Source organism: Miniopterus natalensis, chromosome 6, assembly GCF_054644295.1.
Source record: "Miniopterus natalensis isolate mMinNat1 chromosome 6, mMinNat1.hap1, whole genome shotgun sequence".
NCBI lineage: Eukaryota > Metazoa > Chordata > Mammalia > Chiroptera > Miniopteridae > Miniopterus > Miniopterus natalensis.
Window position 1 is genome coordinate 46,134,229 of NC_142086.1, and position 15,109 is coordinate 46,149,337.

Here is a 15,109-nt window from a genome sequence, read left to right on the forward strand (position 1 = left end):
CCCATTCAGGGCTGTCTGGTGGGCTACAATGCCTGATCTGCCCAGAAACCACCGGTGTGCCTCAGCTGCCCTTAATGGTCTCTCCTAGTGCCAAGGTTTCGGTCATACAGCTGAATCTGGGGGGCTCATCCATCTCCTGCCACGAAAGACACCCAAGGAAGCAACTCATTAACATACATCGAGCCAGGCAGCCACGTTCATGAGCCCCATGTAAGTGTAAGGCCCACGACCCACTATCTTAAAGCTCCATAGTCTCTTCACCAGAGCACAGATATTTACTTTCCCCTCTCCTCCAAGACATACAGAACTGGCATGGAGAGGTAGTGGGAGGAATTCAGGTGGAAATTTTCAGTGTCTGAATTGGTTCCTTGCTCTCAATCCACAGAAAGAAAAGTAAACAAAGCAGGTGTTATACCTGAATTAGGCTTTTTATCATTTATCTATCTATCCATCATCAAAAGCATATCTCACCTGGCCGGGCGTGGCTCAGCGGTTGAGCGTCGACCTATGATCCAATAGATCACGGTTCGATTCCCGGTCAGGGCACATGCCCTGGTTTCGGGCTCGATGCCCAGTAGGGGGCGTGCAGGAGGCAGCAGATCAATGCCTCTCTCATCATTGATGTTTCTATCTCTTTCTCTCCCTCTCCCTTCCTCTCTCTGAAATCAATAAAGATATATTAAAAAAAAAAAAGTATATCTCCTCACGGTGCTGGGCACTGAGGACACAGAAATACTCGGTCCCTTCATTTGCCATGTGGGAGTTCACTGTGTAAGGGCTCACTGTAGAGAGGGTCATGGTTTACGTGATGCCTCGGGGAAAACGATTTGCTGTACTCTGTTTGGTTTGCTTGTTTTTACAAGAAAAACACACAAAGAAAATGATATTTATTTTATTGCATCATTTTACTGACTAGAACGCCAGACTTATAGTGAGTATAAGTATAAAAATAACTGAATTTTTACAAATAATACTTTGCTGCTACAGTACTGAATAATTAGTGGAGGTTGCCATTATAATACAACTTTAAATAACACTCTCATAATGGGTTTAACACAATCAATCGGGGGCTAAGGTGTAGAAGTTTGCAGAGAGAGATCCAGGATGTGAAAACTCAAACAGTTCAGATTCCAGCTACATGCTTCCTCTCACCATAAATCCAGCAACACAAACATTGAGAAAACTCACAGCCCATGTTGAAAGACCTTTTTTGTAAAGAAACATACCAAGGTAACAGAGGAAGATAAGTGACTCGGGTTAGTTCCCCAGGGTAGACTGGTTCCATCCATCCCTGTGTGGTCCCGTCCTTCCTCCCTAATGACCCTGCATCTGATGTGCATTAGGTGTGTCCACAAAACGACAATAGAACCAGACCTCATGTGTCCTCTTAAAAAATGCCAAGGGGACAGAGCCAGTCTGAGATCTGTCTCTTTTCAGACCCAAACTGTCCCCTTTGGCTTCACAGGTTTTTCTGTGAGCAGTTTACACCAAATAGGATGGATTATAACATTATTAAAAGGATATTTTAGCACAACAAATTAACTGACATTTAATACTCTAATGTTCCTAGTATTTCAACCCGTTCCCTTCTCTGGGGATTGGAGAAAAGAAAAAGAAAAAAGAATACACACTGTACTCAAAAGCCAACTCTGCAAAACCGGGTATCATTTTCCAAACACATACACAAGAACCCCAGAGTGAAATAAAATGTCCCTTCTAGTCCCTGCAAAAATATTCACATAGAAAAAAATATCTGACAGTAAGGGTAGTTTTAAACAAGACGTAAAATACGGAAATTCTTCCTCTTTCCACAGAATTGCTTTAGTTTTGAAATCAGTGTATCTTAGAACTATGGGTCACACCTAAGTGGTGGGTTCATTAGGCAAAACTAATCCAGGGACAACTGGACAATACAACTCTAGCATCTCCAGGCAAAGTTCCTAGAGCTACAGGCACCCGGGCACTTCACCAGTGGGCAGGGTGGCTAAATAGAAGCCCCCAAAAGTCACATACAAGACTCTACTGTGTCTACTCTGAGAACTTTCACATCTGAATATCCTTCAAAGACATTTTCTTGGGCAGCCATCCAGCCTTGTATTGAAAAGATGCTGCCCTCTCTTTCGGACCAACTTTTACAGTCACCTCTTCAAGAACTTAACAATCACATCTTAGTTTCTGACCCCATGCTACCAGCCAGCTTGATTACACTATCCACTCAGCAATTTTGGCTCTAAATGACTTCGCTGCTTCTGAAAATAAACGTTTCAAAGTGGCCCTCAGATAGACATTTAAATCTGGCTGTGTGTCAAAAAACCAGGTCATCATTACCTTACACCTCCTACACCCAAAGCCACATACCAATGTGCTTCTTGCTAAGCACAAGCCAGCCACTATCTTCTTAATGGCCGCAAGTGTCCAAGAAGTCCATGTAATGACAAACCTGAAAGCGCTTTTTCAAAGGGGAGTCAACATTTTGTTTTTGCATGTCATTAGTTTAGTTATTGCTTAATAACATTAAGGTTCTTTAAAAAACAATAAGGTATTTACAGCCCACTCTCTGATGCCCTTTGATATTTAAAGCGCACTGGATGGTGAGGCAGGAGGATAGTGAGAAGAGCAAGCCAGGCAAAAGGGTGTGAATCCTGGCTCCCCAAGGCAATTATCCTCTCTGAAGTTTCCCATACCTGAGAAATGGGCATCTCATGCCCACCTCGCAAGGGTGTCCTGAGGCCAAGTACCTTGCATGGAGCCTGGCCACGGCAGGACCACCAGAGATGCTGTGTGACTCTTTAGGCTTCCTATTTTGTCTCTACAGCCCTGGGAGGGCTCATGGGACAAAGAGGAAAGGACAGGAGAAATCAGACCTTTTGGTTAAGAGCTTAAACAAAAGCCACAGATGCTAGGAGGCCAGCAGGTGAGCACCACCCTGCTCTGCGAGTCACCTTGCTCAGATATGCTGCGGGACAGGTGGGTTCCATTCAGCCCCACTCGTCCCTACAAAAATTTAAGGGTCTCGTGGGCAGTTAGTGTCACTTTCCCCTTCCTCCCACCTTCCCCCGGCTGTGGGCCCCACCCAGGGACGTAGGACTGTGGCATTTCTGTGCCCATGGATTCCAGGTGCGGAGATGACACTGAGCCCCTGTGCCAGAGCTGAGAGCTTGTTTGCCAGGGGTGCATCCAGTCCTGTCACTTCAGTCCAGAGGCGGCTGCCCCCCTATTAGGTGTGGCCCCTTGGCAGAAAGGGCCCTTACGTAGGTATGACCAACCCCGAGCAGGAATGAAGCCAGCCGCTCCCTTCCTCGCCCAGGGTAAGCTGGCACCGACTGTCACACTGTCCTCATGCCTTCTTAGACCCTCATGCCCTGCAGATGCACCCTTCCCACCCCCACGTGCCTCCTAGCAACTGCAGAGTCTCTGTGAACTCAACCTTGCAGGTGACCTGCTCTTTTCACAGTAAAAGAAAAACAACACTCTTAATCCACTTCATATGCACAAAACCCATTCACAGGAAAGTATTCTTGGAGCTCACAGGACGTACTTTTCAGGATTCTTCTCAAGAATGCTTTTGGGACGGAACCCTTCATTTTGTGGAGCTCAGAGCTCTGGCCCAGATACAGGAGATGACGTGGTGGCAGCTGAAGGTGGCAGGCGCGCATGCCTGAGGACCACCCCCACCGTGGCTCTGGGTCCTGGGGACGAGCAAGGATCTGCTTGAGAGCCAGGAAGCCAGGCCACCTCAAGTCTGCTGGCTCAGGTGAGCTGAGTGCAGGAGCTCAGAGCTCTCTAGTTAGATGTGAGGCCATGAGTACAAAGGGCTGTTTGGTTCCACAAGGAGATGCAAGACCCAAGATTTCAAAAAGGTGATGCTCTGAAATTTTAAGTGGGCATCCGTTGATTAAAACAGAGTTCTTTTTGTATCTATCTCAAGAGATGAGTGCAATTTAACTTCTAATAGGCCTCACAGCTGACGCGTTCCCGCGGCCGCAGGGGAGTGAGGGCCCCCGGAGACCACGGGACACAGGGGTTCGCACTTAAAACTGTTAAGATGAGAATCACGTAAGAATAGCCATTAGATACATTCTAAAGAGGTTAAGAACCTTGAAGAAACAGCCATGCCGAGCACAGAACTGTCCCCAAGTCTACCCCATTTCCAAAACTATGGGTTCCACTGAACTCTGGGCTTCAGGGCGAGAGTTCCTTTACCCCGTGTTCTCTTCATTTCATCCAGAAGCGGATGGCGAGAATCATCACAGGTCCACAAGGAGCAGCTAAGGACAGAGCACTGGATATGCCCCCGTCGCGGGACCCACGCCACAGGCATAATAAATAAGACGCGAGAAAGTCCCTTCCCAAAGGCAAACTCTCACTTCCTACCTGTCCCGAAGTCTTTAGTTCTCTGATGCTGACTTGAATTAGAGCCGTGTTTCCGGAGGGAACTGTATAGTAGTATAAAGCGGGGCAAATCACTAGATGAGCGAAAATAAGTTACATCTTCAGTGAATAAATAGCTCTGAGCAGTTGGATGAAAGTTTATAAAGAGCTGGTGGACAAGAGGAGGGATACAATCAACGGTGCAGCACCTGGTGGTGAGCAGACTCACGTGTGGCTCCATCCCCGCTCCCCAGCCTTCCTCAGGCATCTCCCGGTGCGTCCCAGAGCACTGGTGTTTCAGGCAGCGAACTCGCCTATTCAGCCCATTCCTCTAACCACAGTCAGCTGTCAGGCTTACACAAGCTGCTTTTCCTTTAGTGGTGCAACACCAGCTCAGACCCGACCTGCATTCAGCTTAGCATTTCTACTCCATGTGGTGCAGTCTGGGCCTCAAAAATGACGGTGAGAGCCCCAGGTGCCAGGCTCTGTCCTCAGGGATGAAAAGCGCCCCTCCGCCTGCAGGTCTAACTCTTCCTCTGGGGCCTTTGCTCAGCCTCAGTGCCCCAGGGCTGCTCGCTGGGCCTCACTGCAGGGCAGCTGGATGCCTCGAACTAAAACCAAGTGGAAGTAATTTTGCCCTGATCTAGACTTATTTGAAAAAGTGAGATTTAACTGCAAAGGGAAGAAATAATCTTAAATCCAGGTGTCACCTTGACTCAAAAGACAAACTGGAGTTGTGTGCTGTGCCTCACAATTTCTCATTTTGGGGATTGGCTTGGAAACTGTAGCACAAGAAGACCTAGAAATACCTACCACATCTCCAAACCTTAGTGGTATGTTCATCACCACCACCTGTTGTTAGCACGTGGTGCTGGGCAGGAAAACAACAAAAGAGCCCATATTTTGCTATAAATTAATCACCAAATTGAGGCCTATGGAAATGTCTGGGGAAATGAGACCTTCTTTCTAGGACAGTCTTGAAAAAAATCCGAAAGGAGACCCCTTACCCAATTTACTAAAGTGCAAACTAAGGAGAAACCGGGTCCTTGCAGTGGTGTGCCTATGAGCTGCCCAGCTGACATCACCCCTGCAGCCAGCGGACGAGCCACAGTCACTCAGAGACCTCCTGGTACTGGCCATGTTCACATTCACAGTAACAAGTGAGCAGCCTGCAGCGTCACGTCCACAGGTTCCATCTGTCCTCTCCCACTGTGGCCACGCCCTTCACACCTATCCCACATTCTGCCTGCCACTCCAGTGTGGCTCCCCAGGTCCTGGGAGCAGCCAGCCGGCGGGGCTCCCCAGGTGCAGTCCTCTGGGCAACTGCGGTCCCTGGCCACTTGCTCAGAGCAACGGGCTCCTCTCTCTTCTCACTTAAAAGTAGTCTCTTCTCCTGCTCTCATCACTGATGAAAGATGGGTTATACTGTCCCGGGAAGATGCAAGAATGCCGTGATCCTGGCAATCCAGTGTAGGCCGGGTAGAGTCCGTTTCGTTCAAGTTCAGGATTCCTTACACTTGTGGGCTGGTGGCCAAAGAAAAAAGGAAAAAAAGTCAATTTATGATTCATCATTTAAATTTAATAGTTTGTTTTTTTTTAAAAGAAAGCTGCACTTTAATAAACCTCAGATGGAGGCAGTTAGTACAAAGCAGAGCAAGGTCTGACCTAGAAGCCAGGACCCTCCTCCAGGCCGTCTCTTTATGGAAAAAACTTTAATCAAGAGCAGTCCAGTGGTTTTTGAACAAAGGAAAATACCTGGGTTAATTATTATCTTTATTATTATCAAGGTAAATTATCATCTGATTATTAGCTTGACCTTTTAAAAAAGTGTTTTTCTCTGCAGAGCACAACAGCATTAAATCCTCTCTGGCATTTAGCTGAACTAGGCTGTGTGACCCCCTGCTGGAGGTGGAGGGAGTTAGGACCCCAAAGCAGGAAGCCACAGCGATTCTTAGGTATCTGACCAGGTCCCAGCTTAGTGGGTTGTGACTACCTCCCTATCTGATGTGCAGGCCCTCATTCGGGACCAGCAGGGGAAATGCTTGCCTGGCAGAAATAAAACACTAGATACTGCATATAACAAACGCAAAGCCCAATGCATGCCTGAGTCCATGGCGGGCGAGTGACAGCGTTCTCACACAGGTGACGGCTTCACGCGGTAGCTTAGGCTCTGCTTCTAGAGTGCTCGGCCTATTTTTAAATGCAGATGGGGTTCATTTAAGTTCTCGACAATGTCTATTTAAGGCAACTCGCTAGCTAACGCCATGGAAACACACAGCTGGGTCCTAGGACTCCGTAGGCCAGTTTGTGGCTAGGTTGTCACACCACGCTGGGGTTGAGGAGACCCTAGCAAAGGCTGTGAGTGTGCGGTCACTCCTGGGTGAGACCCCTGGAGTTATGGCTGCAGTTATTAGAGCAAAAGGACTTTCCTGACACACAGAGAAAACAAACCCCTTATGCGGAAACATCAACCGAACCACTTAAACAAGAGCTAAGCTTGTGTCTACGCTTCTCTTCCCCGTGTCCTCTCGTTCTTCCTCCGGGTTTAAATTTGTCAAAGAGCCCACGGAAATAACAGCTTTCTCAGCATGAAAAAACCTGCCCTTCCCATCCAAAGTCTGAACCCCCATGGCTAATCCCCATAGCAACCAGAGGGGTTGTGGTTTCTGTCACAGGCTCGCCTAGTGCTATTAAGTCCCTGTGGGGCCAGGTTTCATGTTTATTGCTATAGCTCAGACAGTCTGCATGGTGTGAGAAGTCACCTGACATCTATTTATTTTTCAGCTTTATGTGTTTGCTTTATGGCTGACACAGTGTAATGTGAAGTGAACCGAGCAGTGCATGGGAATAGGACATGGGTTACTCAATGTGGGACAGAAGTAGCAAGGGGCGAAGGGAGTGTCACATCTGTCCAAGAGACGTAATCCGGGGCTGGGCATAGCAAATTATTAAACACCTACTAAATATATAATCTCCGAAACTTCTGAGAAGTGCTGGTCGAGGGTGATGTTGAACTGGTCTCTTTATAACCTTTCTCCAGCCTCTCGGTTTCGATTACCCAACCACATGAGGTCAAAGGTGGCAGACAAGAGAGAAAAATGAGAGGGCCAAAGGCTGAATATCACTACATTCTCTCTCTCTCTCAGTATCCAATCCTGTAACTTAAAAGCAAGGACGGTAACAAGAGGGTTACTGCTACAATCCCATAAAAGTAACGTGCTCTGTGGAAATATCTCAACATCAATTCTAATAAATAATATGCAAATAGGTCATAAGTGAATTGAACATTCAGTTATGTGAATAAGAGGCTTAGGCCATCATTCTCTTTAACCCGTAACCAGCTGCAGTGCTTTCACCACAGCAAAACAGAATCCCTTTCATTCTGAGGGAACGGGGCCTGGGACCACCCTGGACATGGGAATACACACCGAGTAGTACACATCCGTCATCTGCAGGAGGTTCTTGGTACTTCCGTTCTCATGCATTTCAATAGCTTCTCGGCCCCATTCCTGTGAGCGAGGGTTCTTGGGGTACTCAGCATACGGGGACATTTGGAAATCTCCACTTTTGAAGATGAGTTTGCTTATGTCATTTTTATTCTTTCTGTAGGGTAAAAAATATTTGAAAATTTAGATGACTAAGTTTTGTAAAAAAAAAAAAAAAAAAAGATACTTGTGAAAGCACCATCTAGTATTTTACAAGGTCAATTAGACCTAAAGCTACCACTGTATTTCTTTGTAGCTGGCCCCTGAGGAATGTTATTATTGTTGTTCTTATCTTTAGTATTTTCCCAAAACAAGCACAAATGCAATTAGGTGCAAGAAGAGATGCCAAAAATCTTCCAACCTAAGATGCCCAGGTTATTTACCGTGGGCAGACCTCTCAGACAGCTGCCATGGAGCTGACTTAGGCTCCCCTGGGGGACAGATCAGTGCATCCTGGGGGCAGTGGGGAACCAAGAATCAGAGAGGAAGGCCTTTCATCCACTGGTTCCCAGCCAGCATGAGCATCAGAATGTTACATGGGAGCTTCTAGACCTCACGCAGATTGACTAAAACAGGACCTCAGGGGATGGGGCACTTTTGGCTGGGAAGAGATGCCACCTGTTCCCAGGGAGACATCTTGCTAGTAGCAAAGCTTTGACTAGAACAAAGGCTGTCCAACTCCCTGGCCAGTGCTCTTCTAACACATGAAGCTGCTTCACAAACCATAAAAACAGGATGTTTTGTTTGCAAAAAAGCCTAACTAGTTATATCCCTACACATATTCTCAGGCCAGTGGGTCAGGGAAATCCTGGGACAAGTTCCCTACTTGTGACAGTTCACTGGACATTGTCGGGATATGTTATTCACCTATTCAGAGACATTTTTTATCCATATTTACCCTGGAAGCTTCTTCCTTCTACCTCATTTTCCTATACGTAAACTTTCTGGGGAAGCAAGAAACAACTCAAGGTCATAAAACCAAATGTCCAGTGTGTGGTTTAGGTGGTGTCCCTCCTGCAAGTTCAGCAGAGGCCCACCCCTCTGCTGCCCCTGGAGGGCGGGGCGTCTGGTCTCAAACAATGGCTTATTCACAACTAGCCTCCCTTCCCAGCGACCAAGTCACAGGCTCCTTCCCCAAATGGCGACACTACCTGGCACAGGGCACTCAGCAAATAGGAGGCTTATGTCCCCTTGAGCACTCAGGTTCCCTCTCCAGCTCCTCTCAGCCGAGAATTTTACTTCACTCATACTTTATCTCTGATCATTTGGTGGCAACTTTGTAAATGACAGGCAAAGGCCGTACGGTGAGGCCTGTGTTCCGAATGGTCAGTTAGGGCAACCTGCTCTCTGTAGCCTTACTGGAGATAGAGAACATCTTAAAACGTCCTTCACGTCAGTGCTTGAAAAAAGAACTTGCTATTTCGGTAGGTTTCCTCCATCTGTTATGTCAGGATAATTTCTGCCATTTATTATCATCTAAATCAAACGTCATAATGTTTCTTTATCTGAAGAGATAATCACAGAGAAGGGGAACCAGCTCTGTCCTTTCTCTTCCTTTCCCATTAGAAATCCAGCCCCACGGGCTCCCAGGAAGCCCAGACCAAGCACACTGCTGAGGCTCTGCTCACCCCATGAGCCTGCTACAACTCCTCTATGCTCAAATACTTCAGGCAACCCCTTTCATCTTTGTTTGTTTTTTAACTTACCCATTTAAAGTATATTCAGAGTTGTGTAACCATCATCACAATCAATTTTAGAACAGTTTTATCACCCTAAAGAGAAACCCCATACTCCTTAGCCACTACTTCTCAATTCTACCCCCTGCCCACCCAGCCCTAGGCAACCACTTGTCTACTTTCTGTCCCTATTCGATTTGCCAATTTGGGACATTTCATATCAATGGAATCATACAATAGGTGGTCTTTTGTGAGTGGCTTATTTCACTTAGCATAATATTTTCAAGGCTCATGCACATTACAGCATGTATCAGCACTTCATTATTTTTTGTGGCTGAATAATATTCCATTGTATGGATATGTCACATTTTGCTTATACAGTCATCAGTTGACGGATGTTGGGGTTATTTTCACCTCTTGGCTATTATGAATTATGGTACCATGAACATTCATGTACATGTTTCTGTGTGGACATAAGTTTTCATTTCTCTTGGTATATAGTAGAAGTACTAGGTCAAATGGCAACAATGTGTTTAATGTCTGAGGAGCTGCCAGGCACTTTCAAAGTGGCTGCATCATTTTACATTTCCATAGCAGTGTATTAGTGTTCTAATCTTTCCATATCCTCATACCATAACTTGTAATTCCCTGGCTTTAAAAATTTATTTATTGATTGATTTTAGAGAGGGAGGAAGGGGGAAAGAGAGAGAAAGAGAGAGAAAGATTTGTTGTTCCACCTATTTATGCATTCATTGGTTGATTCTTTTTTTAAATTTATCTTTATTGTTGAAAGTATTACAGATATCCCCCCTTTTTCCCCATTGACCCCCTCCACCCCACATCCGCCCCCCCCCCAGGCCTTCCCCACACTATTGTCTGTGTCCATGGGTTATGCATATATGCATATAAGTTCTTTGATTAATGTCTCCCCACCCACTCCCCACCCCCACCTTCCCACAGAGATCCATCAGTCTGTTCCTTCCATGCTTCTATGTCTCTGGATCTATTTTGTTCCTCAGCCTATTTTGTTTATTAGATTCCACATATGAGTGAGATCATGTAAAACTGAATCAGGAAGGATCAGAAAATCTGATTAGGCTAACAACAACTGATGAAATTGAAGCAGTAATAAAAAAAAAAAATTCCCAACAAACAAAAGCCCTGGTTGGGACAGCTGCACAGGGGAGCTTTCTAACTCTTTAAGTTGTAGGGTTAGATAGTTTACTAAAAAATTTTCTTGCTTTTTGAGGTAGGCCTGTAGTGCTATGAACTTCCCTCTTAGGGCTGCTTTTGCTGTGTCCCATAGATTTTAGGTGGTTGTGTGTTCATTTTCATTTGTTTCCAGGAAATTTTTGATTTCTTTCTTATCTTATTGGTAACCCATTCATTGTTTAAAAACATGCTATTTAGCCTCCATGTGTTTGAATGTTTTTGAGTGTTCTTACTGTAGTTGATTTCTAATTTCATGCCATTGTGATATGAGATGCTTGATATGATTTCAACCTTCTTGAATTTGTAGAGACTTGTTTTGTGTCCTAACATGTGGTCTATCTTTGTAGGTAACAGATTGCTTTTCTCTTCCTGCCTTTAATATTCTGTCTTGAATTTTTGGCACTTTAATTATGATGTGTATGGGTGTGGGCCTCTTTGGATTCTTCTTGCTTGGGACTCTCTGTGCCTCCTGAGCTTGAGTGACTTTTTCCTTCACTAAGTTAGGGAAGTTTTCTACCATTATTTCTTCAAACAGATTCTCTAACTCTTGCTTACTTTCGACCACTTTTGGCACTCCTATGATGCAAATATTGTTACATTTCATGTTGTCCCACAGCTCCCTTAGACTGCCCTCCTGGTTTTTACTTGTTTTTTCTTTTTGGATCTCTGAGTGATTTTTTTCTACCTTGTCTTCTAATTTGCCGATCCAATCCTCAGCTTCCTCTAATCTGCTGTTTAGTCCTTCCACTCTATTCTTTATTTCTGCTATGTTATTTTTAATTTCCATCACAGTTTCCATATCTTTTTTTATGCTGTAGAGCATCCTTATAATCAGTATTCTGAACTCTGTATCTGATAGATTGCTTATCTCCATTTCATTTAGCTCTTTTTCTGGAGACTTCTCTTGTCCTTTCGTTTGGGCTTGTTTTGTTTTTTTTTTGTTTCCCCATTTTGGCTGCCTGTTTGGGTTTGTTTCTATGTATTAGGTAGATTTGCTAGGATTCTCAGTCTTTTTGGAGGGTCTCCGGTGCAGGCCAATGTCAGACGCAGTTTGTGACTGGCCCTGAGTACCCTGTTTGGAGCTATCAACAACCGTCCACTTGAGGTCTCCCCTCCTGGGGCTGGGTGCATTTGGACAGGACCAAGATGCACACCAAAGTCTGCTTTTCCAAGGCCCGGGTCCAGAATCAGATCAGGCAAAGACTCAAAGCACTCTGAGTTCTGCCTCTGCCTGCAGACTAATTAATCTGATTCTCTTAATGAGCCTCAGTCTGTAGAAACTCCACAGGGTGGGGCTGCTGATTGTTATCAGTCTCTTAATAAACCTCATGCTGTAGAAGCTCCTCTGGGTAGTGAAGAGGTTTTCTAGCAGGGTAGGGCAATTGCTTCCCCCCCGACTCCCCCTCAGCAAAAGCTGCTTGGAAGGTAAATGTCCACCTGAGAAAAATGTCCTCTGCAGTATAGGGGAATGACTCGGCACAGGAATCCAGAGGGGTGCCTTCTGATCTCTATCTCCAGAACCCACAACCCTAGATTCTCTTCACACAGCTCCAGTCCACTCTGGCCTCCCTCAGCTGGAGCCCAAGGTAAGTGGCTGCACACAAAACTTTGTGCGTTGGCTCTTTAAAAGGGTGGCTGCATTTCCAGCCATCTCTCCCTGGCCAACAGAAACCCAGCTGCTTTTCACAGCCAGATGTTATATGGGCACCTTTCTGAGTTCTGGTGCTCTTAGCTGGGAAGCCCAGCCTGGGGTTTAGGTCCCAGAGTTCTCAGTGGGAAACCCCCACAGCTGAGCTGTCCCTCCAGACCTTCAGCTGCTGCCTGTGGGAGCCTGGCCAGCTCTCTCATGCCTCTGTACTTCCTACCAGTTTCTATGCAGTCTCCACTTTTCCTCCTTGGTTATGAGGGTGCTCTCTAGCTCGTCTTCAGTTGCAGTTGATTCTGGATGATTTTCCTATATTTTAGTTGTAATTCCAGTTTGGTCCCAGGAGAGTGTCAGTGTAGCTTCCACTCAGTCTGCCACCACCTTTAATCTCCCATTGGTTGATTTTTGTATGTGCCCTGACCAGTGATTGAACTTGCAACCTTGGCTATGCTCTAACCCAACTTAGTTACCCAGCCAGGGCCTTTTTTTTTTTTTTTTAAATAGCCATCCTAGTGGGTATAAGGTAGTATTTCATGATGATTTTGATTGCATTTCCCTGATGGCTAATGATGTTGAGCATCTTTTCATGTGCCTACTGGACATTTGTGTATCTTCTTTGGAGAAATGTCTTTTCAAGTTCTTTGCCCATTTTTAAATTGAATTGTCTTTTTATTATTGACTTGTAAGAATTCTTTACATATTCTAGATACAAATCCCTTATTAGACATATGATTCATTTGCAAATACTTTCTCCCATTCTGTGGGCTGTCTTTTCCCTTTCTTGATAGTAATCTTTGAAGCTGAAGGGGTTCAGAACAAGTCTCCCCAGAATGTGCCACTTTCACATGCAGACAATTTTGAGCTGAAGACAATCAAGGCCAGAAAGACTCACTTTAGCTGCCTAAAAGAATTTAGATAGAGGGCTTGGTCCAGAAAGAGAGCCATCACCAGAGGTAACTACAGAGTATGGGCTAGGTGTGGCAAGCTGTGGGGGAGCTCAGCAGGGCCTGTTTGTTCAAAGTCCTCTCTGTGTCCCATTGTTTCTGCATCCCATTTTCTCTGCATGGCATGGCTAAAGCTGGTTGATGAAACATTTGCTCTTTCCATCTTCCTGTAAATCACTTTCCTCCCCTTTGAAGTCGCAGATCCCTACCCCTTTCTCATAGTTCAGGATAGTATATAAGCCTCAAATGCCTGACTAACTGTGGGTCTCATATTCTTATGTACCACCACCCACCCCCGACATACATAATTAAATTTCTTTTTCTCCCATTAATCTGTCTTACATTAATTTGATTATTAGATCACTCAAAGAACCTAGAAGGGTAGAGAAAATTTTTTTCTTCCCTACATAGCAGAAAAGTTTTTAATTTAGATGCAGTCCAGTCTATCCTTTTTGTTGCTTGTGCTTCTGGATATTCCTTGTTAGTAAAGAAAATAACTGTCTTTCTCTCTCCTCCAATGGCACTACCTATCAAGAATCTCCTTTTCTCCCTTCTTTAATGGTTCAGTCATACATTATGATTTAATGTTGTAAACCACCCCAAACATCCCTTAAGAGTAAAAATTGGCCCTTGCATAGCACACACAGAGAAACAGAATTAGAATGTGAACTCCATCACTCACCGGCAACAGGTGACAATCAGTGCGATGCCGAGGATCAGCAGAAGCCCACCTCCTGCTGCTGCAATCACCACGGTGATAAGCTGATAGGCTAAACAGGTTTAAAAAAAAGTAGACTGGTAAGAGGTGATGAGTGAATAAATGAATACACAAGAATGGTCCTCCTCCCCACCCCACAGCCACCTGTGCCTCAGCTGGTGATCTCATCTGTCACTTCCTGGGCCCCCAGCAAGGGCTCCTCGGGGTTAGTTCTACATTTTCTTTCTCAGAGGGCAGCAGAATTTGCCACCCCCAAAAATGCCTCTTTCGCATATTTATTATTTTTGAGAAACTGCAGACACAGGAGAAGCTCTGAAAACTGAGCATTATTTATTGGTCTGTAAGGGAAATTTACATTAGAAAGGTGGCCTGCACCAGGAATAGAGCTATTAGCAGAGACGACCTTTTCATCTGAGAGACTTACCTACATGGCAGGGAAGCTATTGTTTACCAAATATTTCCTCTTCTCACCCTGCCATGAACTGCCTTCCCCTGATCTGCAGCCTCAGCTCCCCAGCCCCACCCTTAGCTCAGGAGGGTATATTAGCTTCAGTCATCTGGGCTGCCTTTGAGCCTCATCTTGTGGGACTCCCATGTGCACATATGTAATTAAAATTTCTTTCACCTATTAATATATTTTATTATGGTGATGCTTGGGGGTGTCAGTGAAGAACATAGAAGAGTAGAGGGAAAATTATTTTTCCTCCCCTACACTGTTTTGAGTAAAGTTCCTCTTTCTCAGCCACTCCTACAATGGTGGCTCCCAAATTGCACTTGCAGACCAGCCCTGATGACATTTTCACCAACCCAGGGTAAACAGAAAAATAAAGGAGATGTATAAATTTTTCAAAAACTAAATCTGTTCGGTTTTAATCACTGTTCTGTCTTCTAAGACTCTGTCCTTCCTATTTTTTTCTCACTTAATATGTGTGCATTTTATTATGTGTAAATAATGCCTCCAGTTAAATTGGTTTTTAAAAAGTAATAGGATCTTTTCTTGGTTACTTCCCATCCTTTGGTGTTGTTTCTTAGATTTTTTAACTTATAGTGATAGTAAA

General features: G+C 45.0%; 1 protein-coding gene across 1 annotated transcript in view; it reads right to left on the reverse strand.

Moving 5' to 3' along the window:
- Positions 1–876: 876 nt before the first annotated feature.
- The window catches only part of HEG1 (heart development protein with EGF like domains 1), a 77,842-nt gene continuing 63,609 nt past the window's right edge, over positions 877–15,109 (reverse strand). Inside the window, exons 16-18 of the mRNA XM_087818193.1 lie at positions 14,016–14,103; positions 7,800–7,974; positions 877–5,895 (exon numbers count right to left, since the gene is read on the reverse strand). Of these exons, the coding sequence (XP_087674319.1) occupies positions 5,746–5,895; positions 7,800–7,974; positions 14,016–14,103 (413 nt within the window). The 3' untranslated portion in view covers positions 877–5,745. The remainder of the gene's footprint in view (positions 5,896–7,799; positions 7,975–14,015; positions 14,104–15,109) is intronic.